This window comes from Arachis hypogaea, chromosome 2 (genome assembly GCF_003086295.3).
Source record: "Arachis hypogaea cultivar Tifrunner chromosome 2, arahy.Tifrunner.gnm2.J5K5, whole genome shotgun sequence".
Taxonomy (NCBI): domain Eukaryota; kingdom Viridiplantae; phylum Streptophyta; class Magnoliopsida; order Fabales; family Fabaceae; genus Arachis; species Arachis hypogaea.
The window spans coordinates 8,461,304-8,472,059 of record NC_092037.1 but is presented as its reverse complement, the minus strand read 5'-3'; the positions used below and the strand labels follow the sequence as shown (position 1 = coordinate 8,472,059).

Below are 10,756 nucleotides of genomic sequence, written 5' to 3'. Positions count from 1 at the left end.
ATAATTTTTGAAAAGCTAAGGGGGTGATTTCTATAGACAGATAGTGTCTAATGAATGTATGTTACTCGAGAGAGGACCAATCACATTTATCTCTTTCAACTGAGAAATCTTGTTTTGTTTTGTCCTAATCTATATACACAGATACAGACCAGGGTACTTACAGGAAACTAAAATGCTAAATCAACTCCTGAAACAATTTGTTTCAACTAAATGCAGTTTATCAAAATCATTTTATGTATCTTACTTAGTCACATAGATCATATGATCTAGATATACTGTCCTAGTAACAAAATTTGTTTCAACTGAATGCATTTTATTAAACAAAATGGGGGAAAATGTGACATCACCATTTAACTGTTTGTATTTCAGGATATATTTTGTAGAAAGAACACAAAACTAATGGATCACAAAAACAGACAGTAGTTTGATGAACCATAAAAACAAAAAATTGAGGTTCATTCAAGTCAGTTAGAACATATGCAGTCAAGAATTAATATAGACACCCTTCATAAAACTCATGGTAATAAAAGCACAACATAATCAACTTTTATACGAAACACCACAGCTGACCATATAGAACAACTTTAGTGACAAAATTGTCAAAACCCATGGCATAAATAAGTGAATGAAAATATAGAAAAAGAAACACTCACAAGTCACAACTCTATAGGTGCCAGGCTTCACTGCTCCATGAATGTCTACGAAATCGAAAAGAGACTACAAGGTAGAAATATGAAATTTAGTCCATGCAAGGAGAAAAATGATTGGTGCCAAATTGATTATATGATTGTAGAGTATATATGTTCATATTTGGAGATAAGCAGAATGTATGATAGTGAAGGAATAATCTCCAAAGTTACATCCAGAATGAGCATATCCTCACTAAACTGCTTATCTCGCACACTGCACACCCTCCGTCATCTGTATATTGATGTCACCCATTATTAAAAAAAAACTAGGAATATCCGCCGAAACAGGATGCATGATAGCCATGGTAACAGAGACTCAAAAATCAGCCAATAACACAAGTGTAAAATTAATTCAATAATAGTGAGATAACCAAAATCAAGGTGATAGTGAGTTTCATGGCATCTTCCAAATCCTCCAACCCAATAGGTATAAAATTTACCAAGTTCTGTACAAATTTCCACAACAACAGAAAATTTCTTAATTTGAGTTGATTTATTTCTCCTATTGCCTTTTCAATAAGCCTCTAGCAATCATTTCACGAAGATGTTTCAGCGCTAGATCATTTTCACCTTTTTCCAACAGAGCACGAATAATTATTTCATAAGTTACAGCATCCGGAGAGCAACCATGATCTTCCATTTCAGACATTAAAGCCAATGCTTCATCAAGTAGGCCCTCATTGCAGAGCCCGTTTATCATAATAGTGTATGTTCTTGTGTTCAGATGATAGCCTTTAATGGAAAGATCTTGAAAAATCTCTTTTGCATTTTCAAATCTTTCACTTTTGCACAGGCCATCTATAAGTACGTTGTATATATCTATATTTGGATCAATGCAACTCTCTTTCATTCGATTGAATAACATAAGTGCCTTGTCAAGTTGTTTGGCATTGAACATCCCATCCAACAAGCAAGTGTAAGTGACTATGTCAGCAGGTTGACCTCTATCATGCATCTTTTCAAAAAGCTCCACAGCACAACAGATCCTCTTTGATTTGCTCAAGCCATCAATAATAGTGGTATAAGTTACCGTATTTGGAACCAAGTACTTACTACGCATTTCTTCAAAGAGATTCAAGGCTGCATCAATCATTTTACTTTTGCACAAGCCATTAATCATGATACTGTAACTCTGAACATCAAGTGACACTCCACTTAGGGGCATTGTGTTGAATACATATTTTGCCTTATTTACCTGATTAACCAAACAATATCCATCCATTAAGCTGTTATAAGTAACCACATCTGGTTTCACACCATCTTTTGCCATTACAGCCAACACACTCTTAGCATCTTTGATCTTTCCTTCCTTGCATAGCCCATCAATCAAAGTATTATAAGTATAAACATTAGGAGTAATGTTTTTAAGCACCATATCACTTAGCAAATCAATGGCTTCCTTAAATTGATCCACAAGACACAGTCCAAAAATGAGAGAATTGTATGTGATAACATTGGGAGAAATTCCCTTAGCAAGCATTTCAGAGTATAAATGAAAAGCATCACTTACAAGTGTAACCTTGCAGAGGCTATCAATAATTGCGTGTACATGACGACATTAGGAACAATCCCATGCCGTGGGATCTTTCTCAGCACTTGAATAGCAGCTGATGTGTGTCCGGTCTTACAGAGCCCATTGATCAACGTCCCATAAGTGACTTCATTAAACTGAAATCCTTGAGCCAGCATTGTGTCGTGAAGGTGCAGTGCTTTTTCAACCTTACCACAGAGAAAGAGACCTTTAATGAGGGTAGTCAATGTTATGGTATCAGGCTGAAAACTCATCTTGAGAATCTTGGCGAATACAGAGAAAGCGAGAGTGATCCGACCCATGCCGCAGCAACAATTGATTAAGATATTCAAAGTAAATAAGTTGGGAGAAATTCCCCTGGCTTGCAATTGCTGAAAAAGGGAAATGGCGGTGGGGAAATGGTTGGTCTTGGCAAGAGATCCCAAAATCTTGGTGAATTGAATGATGGATGGGGGGTGACGCTTAGAAAGCATGCGAGTGAAGGAATCAACAGCTTCGTCAAGCGAGTGGGGCTGAGAGTGAGAGTGTAGGGATGAAGTTGAAGGGAAGCAAAGACGGAGAGCGGAGTGGAGAACACAATAAGGAGAGAGATTTGGGATTTGAAGAGCATACCTTAACAATGACACCATTCTTGCAATCAAGAGGAGTATGGTAAAAATGGAATGCGCTGAGTTGAAGAATGAAGAGTGCTTCCACAGTTCCACCCGAGTAAGGGCAGCATCAATTATTCAAAGAATCGTTAAAGACGCCTGAAATATTTTTTTTAGATGTTTTTTAATAATTAAAATTATATTATTTTTATTAAAATTAGATTAGATAAATTAATTTAATCGAAAAATTAGTATAAATCAAATCTTTAACTGATGTTAAATAAGAATTTTTATAAAAAATATTATAATATTTTTATTATAAAAATAACTAAAATATTTTTATTATAAATATATATATATTAATTTTCATAATTTTTAACTCTGATTTTTTTTATCTCGTCAGTCATCACACACACACACATATATATATATATATATATATATATATATATATATATATATATATATATATATATATATATATATATATGAGTATTTTAGTTATTTTTTATAATAAAATTATTATAATTATTTTCTATAAAAAAGATTAACTTAGATTGATTTAAGATCTACTTTATCAATTTTTTGGTTAAATTAATTTGTTTGATATAACTTTAGTAAAAATAACACGATTTAATTGATTATATATATAAACTTTAGTTACTAAAAAATATTTTTATAAAAAAATATTTTATCTGTCTTTATCTAAATGATTCCCGTTATTCAATTATCAATTCATCGACTGAAGGTAGTATTAAGCTTATTCGAGGCAGAAGTAAATTAATTATAGTATATTAGTATAAATTTAAAAGTGTGATATTATTTTTGAGTTAATGTATAAATTTTACAAAGCATTAATTTGACAATTATATATAATTTAAAATTATTTAAGTAAAAGGTAATATAAAGTGAAGTATTGTTTATTTTTTAAAAAATATAAATATTTGATATTAGAGTTATATAAAATTATATTTTTTATTTATTATTTTTATTTTTGGAATTTTTTTGTTCTCAGAATTAATCTTTTTATATGGTGATTGTTCTTTTTTTATTTTTTTCTTTTGTTTGAAATTGATTATTTGTTCTTCCTCTCATATGTTTTTATATGAGTTTTATAATATGTTTTTAGTTCCACTTTTGTATATAAGTTTATTATCTAAAGATGTCTCTTGAATTTTTTTATATTTTTTTTATATTGTCTTGATTGATATATGATCTTTATCTGAAGATATTAGTATTTGTGTTGGCTACTATATTTTTTTAAAAGAGATGTTCGTAAATTAAGAACTTTATTTTAATTGAACAATACAAATGATATTTTAAATAAGAGGTTTATTTTTAGTATTATTTATTTTATTTGTTGTAATAAGGCTGAGTTTCAGTTTTTTTTTTTTATCTAAATTTTGTGAATCATGTTTTTCTGCACAATTATATAAAGAGGTGATCCATGCTGCACTAAAAAAGTATAGCTAAAAATTAATTAACAAAGTTGGTCATATGTAATATTTTTTGTCTTTTTTATTAGTAATTTATATTTTATTATTTGGTAGATAAAATAAAAACAAATTTATAAAGTTAAGTATATGACCTTAAAATATAATTATATTAAAAGTATTATCAAATAATAGAAAAGGGTAAAAAGAGTAACAGTTATAAGAGTGTTTTTTTTTTAAATATGTTTTAAAAATATAATAAGTAGCTTTGTTTTACACTTTATCATCCAATATAATTAATTTTCGGTATATTTCTCCTCATTTGGTAGTAAAGTGTATATTTTATATAGACAAACTACAAAAACTTTGAAAAACCAATTAATTATTTGTTTGTTGATTTTTTTCGAATGTTGGTGTTCCATTCCATGATATAATTTTGAGGTGTTCTTTAGTTTGTTAATAATTAAAAAAAAAAGAGTTAGGGAAAATGAATTGAGAATAAAAATATAGTATAAAATTATGAATTAATTTTATTAATCAGATATATTAAAATGTACTTAATAAAAAAATTGTATAAGAGATTAAAGAAATAAAATAATAATAATAAGTCTTGTAGAACCTGTATAAGATTTTAAAATTTCACAAAATCACCCACTATAACGTCATGCTTTTATGTTTGAGTGTTTTTGTCAAATTTTAAAATCTTTCGAGATTATTTTTGTCTTTCGCATCTTTTAAAAATCTTTTTATCAGTATCAAAATCTTTCAAGTACCATTTTGGTAATATACTCTTCTCTACCTAATCGCTCTAAATTTGTAATGAATGATGCAAGAGGAGATTCCGGAACATCATCATGAAAGCATCAACCACATTTTGCTAACTGCCATCCATCCGAATATAATACTTGAAAAGCTAGTAAGGAGATTTGTATAGACAGAAAGATACCATTGGCCCTCAGTGTCCAATGAATATATGTCTCAAATGTTAACCTCTTTACACTATATTGCCAACTGAGAAATCCTGTTTTGTTTTGTCCTACTCTATATGTACAAATACAGATCAGGGTACTTACAGGAACTTAGATGGAAACTAAATAAACTCCAGAAACAATGCCTCACTCTTGCTGCTAAGGCCAACTTCACTAAAAGTTAACTTGCCATCCTTGGTGCTATAAGCGCATCGCGGGTATGACTTTACCTGTATAAGTATCCAAGCAATGATTGAAGATCATTTTATTTATCTTAGTCACATAGACCATATGATCTAGATAAATGAAAAAAAGATGATCTACACATACTGTCCCAATAACAATAAATTTGGTTCAAAATGCGTTTTATCAAGACCAAATGGGGAAAAAATGTGACATCATCATTTCAGCCTTTGTATTTCAGGATATATTGTGCAGAAAGAACACAAAATTAACGAATCACATAAACAAACAGTAGTTTGATGAACCATAACTCGTGGTTCTTTTTCGCCAAGTAAACAAAAATTGAGGTTCATTCAAATGACAAAATTGTAAAAAGCCATGGCATAAATAAGGTAAATCAAAATATAGGAAGGAAACACTTACAACTCTATAGGTTCCAGGCTTCACTGCTCCATGAATGTCTACGAAATCAAAAAGGGCCTACAAGGTAGAAATATGACATTTAGTCCACGCGAGAAGAAAAATGATTGGTGGGAAACAGATTATATGATTTTAGTGTATATGTTCATCTTTGAAGATGAGCAGTATGTGTATATGATTGTGAAGAAATATAAACATATACTACACCCTACATAGATTCCACCCATTATTTAAAAAAAGCATAATGAATTTGATTGTAAAGAACAAGCATCACAAATTCAGAATGCTACAGCCTTCATACCCTAATTAAACAGTTACCTGAAGCTTGTCGGATTTGAGAAAGCGACGTTCACTGCGACTACCATCTGGCATCCGAACAACTATAGTAATTGCATTTTCATCATCTACTGGTGGTTCCTTCGAAAGCCTAACTTCTTTATTATCAAGCTGTTTTTCCAATTCCTGAAACCAGAAGGAATACAGGACTCAGTGAAGTTTTATTATCGAAGGACAAGAAATCCTCCCATTAAATAATAAGAAAACAGAACATTTATATAATCACAAGTAGAATTCTTTCAGTAAAATTGCAAATCCTAAGACTGCTACCCCATACCACAATCCACCCAACTAAGTTAGTGAAAACCAAGGTGGGAGATATGATTCAATATCCGTGCAGAAGAAGACTCAATATCTTGAGTGATCTCAATTCTCAATACCGAAAAAGAAGTGTGCAAAAGAGTACACCTAAAGAACTATGGCTAAAAATTGAGTTGCTTCAACTAGTTTCTAATAAATCCAAACTCCAAGATAATGACATAAACCTCAATTATATAATATTGTGGCAACTTAAAACACTATAAAACAATAAGCATAAGAAAAAAGAGACTCTTTATAATTACTTGTGCTTTAAGAAAGCAGAAAATCCAATCCTTTAAGAAAAAAGTAAATTGGACTGAAAAAGCTCCATAGGAATATAGGATAGAAGGGCCAAAGTCAACAAGTCACTAACTCAGATAAATGTGCTACCTTTGTTTCAAGAATCTTTTTCAACAATTTTTCTTCCCTCAGGCAATGAGTTTCAGCTTCTTTTAAAGAGTTCAATTCCTTCTGCTTATCAGCTCGTAGTGATGCTAGATAAGCAGCATCCTGCATCAAAACATTGACATGTCATGGCATCCTGTCATGACTCATGAATGTTGATCTCACAACCATTGCAAGAAGGAATGTAAAACCTGTTCTTTTCTTAGCAACTGAGTGTCACTTAATAATTGTGACATTGGACTGGATAAACGCTGTGTACTGGGATTGATATTGTTCTCTGGATGATGATGCAGATCAGGCAAAGGTGAAGCTCTCTGAGAACTGTGAGTGGGTGTCTCACCAAAAAGTGCAGCCTCAAGCATCAATGCTTCATTAAGCTCATCAGAAGAAATATCACCCCACTGCATATCAAAATAAGGGAAAAAAGTAGTAGCATAACAATAATAAATTTTAGGTCTGAATATTCACACATGCATAAAACAATCTAGGGTCCCCAACAGTACCTTGTCTGAAATGAAGACGTCTTCAGTTCCTTTAAGTTGAGCAGCAGAACAATGGTTCGATGGATGACCAATGATTGGCTGTGCAACATCTCTAGGTACATTTTGATTTGATGATGTTCCAAGCTGTCTTGGAAAAAATATATATAAATTCGTAAGAGCAAAGAAAAACATATAGTATCTCCAAGTGAGATTGGATTACCTAATTGCATAAATCCTCCAAGAAACAAACTTCTAAAGTGCATCAAAAGCACACAAGATATGTAAACCCAACCAACTTTAATTATATACTAGAGTATTCCTAGTTCCATTTCAGATTTAGGAAAGTATTATTCCATCTATCTATGGCACAACCATAACTTGAAATGGTCCAAGAGAATTTGCAGTGGTAAACACCAGCAAAGCTAGGATGAGACTCTTGGAGAAGCCAAACATATGAACTCAACAGAATTTAATTGAAACATGGAACTTTTTCTTTTTTTTTTTTTTTGGGGGGGGGGGGGGGGGTCCATTTTTATACAAAAAGAAAAAAAACAATATGCACACATGTGGTCTGTTTGTGGATATGAAAAGAGTATCAAGCTTGGAAAACATGCACCTCCATTGTGCTTCTGCTGCTGTTGCTTTCCTGTGTCTTGCTTATTTCCTTAACCATAAATTCCCGAACTGCTTCTTCTTCCTCCGCAGTCTATATTCAAATTGATTGGAATTAGAACTAGGAATCACAAAGATCTAACTAGTGCAAATATAATGGTCCCAAATAATAATAATAATAATAATAATAATAATAATAATAATAATAATAATAATAATAATAATAAATAGAACCTTTATGGACAGTGAAAGTGCATGAGCTAAATCATCATCTTCTTGTTGAAGATGATTACGAGGAATTTCATCATCCAATGAACCCTGAAATATTAATGTTTCGTCAAGGAGAATTTCAAAAGAACATAAAAAACCACAGATAATTTAGAAAGAGTCAACTTTATGAGATGGGTATACATTAACATCGCCATGTTGTTCCCATGTAGACCTTTCTCTGCTATCATTCTTTGAGGCCTCAATTGCAGCCTGAATCAATGCTTCTTCGACATCATTATCAGACACATGTTTAGAGGTGTTAGCCTGTCCTAAATTATAGTCATTACGGTGATAATCATGTGTCCCATACAAATTTCCGGTTACATTTTGACTTGTGGAAACAGTATGCGGCACATTATCACTACTTGCACCAATCCCATTGTATGAATCTCTGAGTTCTCTCCTATAATTTGGATCAAGTAATAGTGAAGGTCTAAACCTTCTAGCAGCATTGAGGAAAGGCATTACCCCACGCGACCAACCACGGTTCTGATTATTGGCATTCACATTAGACTGAATATACTGCGGAGAACCACCACCACCACCAAGGTTTTGCCTCTGACTAAGTAATTTATTCACATTCACAAGAAAATAAAATAAATCAATAAACAAATGCATGTGATCTTGGACTACATTTCTACTTGATGAAAAGTGATGAAATGAGCTGGATCTAAATCATATTAGGTTCCAGTTGTTTGCATAAGTTACAGTAATATGAAATCTATAAATATCCCGTACCATTCTTACACACTGGTGTTTGGTTACTGTTTGTCCTGAGACACACAAGACAGAGAAATATAGGAAACAAAAACTTGCTCGAAGAAGGGGATCGAGACAAAAACTTAAATTTGTCTCCATATCCAAACAATTTTCAAGATAATTTCTATATTTTCCAAATAGGACACAAGAAAAATGTCTTAAAGTACGATTTCTATTGTCCCACCGTCTTCTATCTTAGAACAAGAACCAAATGCTAACTCAATTACATTCACAATGAATATCCAAACATAGAATTAAGGTTGCAAGAAAGGAAACAGTAAGAAAAACTATTGCAATTGTGTCATACTCATACATACGTGGGCATATTATCAACATTACTATCCAATTGCAGGAAATGAGCATTAATAGCTTCATTCACGTTGCCTCCATATTCCTAACAAAATCCATCAATGTTGTTACAAACAAAAAATGTCACAAAATATGATAATAATTAGGTGAAGAAGCTAAGAATATAGTGGAGTAAAGAGAACGCGAGATTGAAGAACTGAAAATGTAATTGATCTGAATTACTAACAATACAAAAACGTATCTGTTGCAGAGTCATAGGACAGTATTAGGCTAAGACTCTTTTACCCCGATAACTAACCAAACTGAATTTCTATATTGTAATCACTAAATACCAAACTAGCCAAATCAAGAAAGTGTCAAGACTTTGGAGAAACAGAATCTGTCCAAGAAACAGAATCTTGATTTGCTTATCTCTATCATCCCCCTTCAAATTCAAGGACACTCTTGAAGTGACCTTGAATTTGCCAAGAAATTTGTTGAATGCTGCCACAGATAGAGGTTTGGAAAAGACTCTTGGCCTATAAATACTGTCCTATGACTATGAGTCTATGACTGCAACAGATACGTTTTTGTATTGTTAGTAATTCAAATCAATTACATTTTCGGTTCTTCAATCTCTCGTTCTCTTTACTCCACTATATTCTTAGTTTCTTCATTAGGCAAATGTTCTTTGCATAAAGTAACTAAATCCAAAGGAAAAAAAAAAGCCAAAAAAGAAAAATTAAGAAAGGAAAAGAGATTATTACCTCGAGTCTTTGGATGGCGACGAACTCCGGTGCACCGGTCATACGCATGAAGTAAGCGACGGCGCTTTGGGATGGGGTTGCCATTTCAGTTAGATCGAGATCGAGATCGAGGAGGTGGAGAGAGTAGAGAGTGTAGTACTGTAGTGTCACTGTGAAGTGTCAAGTATGGAGATTCGCGCCACCTTTGCCATTTTATATATATATTTTTTATTTAATTTTATGTTTTGTCGTTGTGCAGCATTTCTCTGTGTGACGCGTGGCACCGATCCATCAGTTGGGGGACTTTTACTAATTTACTTTTTGAAATTTTATATTTTACTTTTTTAATTAAAAAATAATAAAAATGAATTTTACTAATGTTATTCGATACATTCAAAATATATTCACTATTTATGAATTTAATTACTTTTTATATAAATGTCAAAGATCAAGATCAAGAATTTAAAAAACTTGGTTAGCTATATACAGTTAGTTGACTTAGTTCTGTTTTAGTTATCAATTTAGTTACGTACTACGAAGTATAGATATTTCGTTGAGTTGTTATGTTTATATGTTAGATATATTTTGAATACGATATTTATTGATATTTGTCTAACACACGTATTTATTGTGTCTAAACTATATCTTAATAGAAAATAAAAATTTTTTTAGATACATTTAAACACACTTAAATATCATCATATGTCAATATATTCAGTCTTATTCTTAACATATATTCTTAAA

The 10,756-nt window shown here is 31.7% G+C and overlaps 2 protein-coding genes across 3 annotated transcripts; both read right to left on the bottom strand.

Annotated features, from left to right (window-relative positions):
• Nucleotides 1–1,020: 1,020 nt before the first annotated feature.
• On the bottom strand, nt 1,021–2,967 carry LOC112721302 (uncharacterized). 2 transcript variants are annotated; one of them, XM_025772376.2, is made up of 2 exons: nt 2,833–2,967; nt 1,021–2,408 (listed from the first exon to the last, which is right to left on the bottom strand). In XM_025772376.2, the coding sequence occupies exon 2, from the start codon at nt 2,167–2,169 to the stop codon at nt 1,192–1,194; it is 978 nt and encodes a 325-aa protein (XP_025628161.1). In that variant the 5' UTR covers nt 2,170–2,408; nt 2,833–2,967; the 3' UTR covers nt 1,021–1,191. The 2 variants fall into 2 exon arrangements, with proteins under 2 accessions (XP_025628161.1, XP_072070444.1); XM_072214343.1 differs by having other exon boundaries at nt 1,021–1,998; nt 2,200–2,916.
• A 2,201-nt stretch (nt 2,968–5,168) lies between these two features.
• On the bottom strand, nt 5,169–10,200 carry LOC112736416 (plant UBX domain-containing protein 9). Its single transcript, XM_025785866.3, has 11 exons — nt 10,034–10,200; nt 9,296–9,372; nt 8,361–8,781; nt 8,184–8,267; nt 7,954–8,043; nt 7,359–7,481; nt 7,047–7,256; nt 6,841–6,960; nt 6,133–6,276; nt 5,818–5,874; nt 5,169–5,441 (listed from the first exon to the last, which is right to left on the bottom strand). The coding sequence occupies exons 1-11, from the start codon at nt 10,115–10,117 to the stop codon at nt 5,334–5,336; spliced, it is 1,518 nt and encodes a 505-aa protein (XP_025641651.1). The 5' UTR covers nt 10,118–10,200; the 3' UTR covers nt 5,169–5,333.
• Nucleotides 10,201–10,756: the final 556 nt, after the last annotated feature.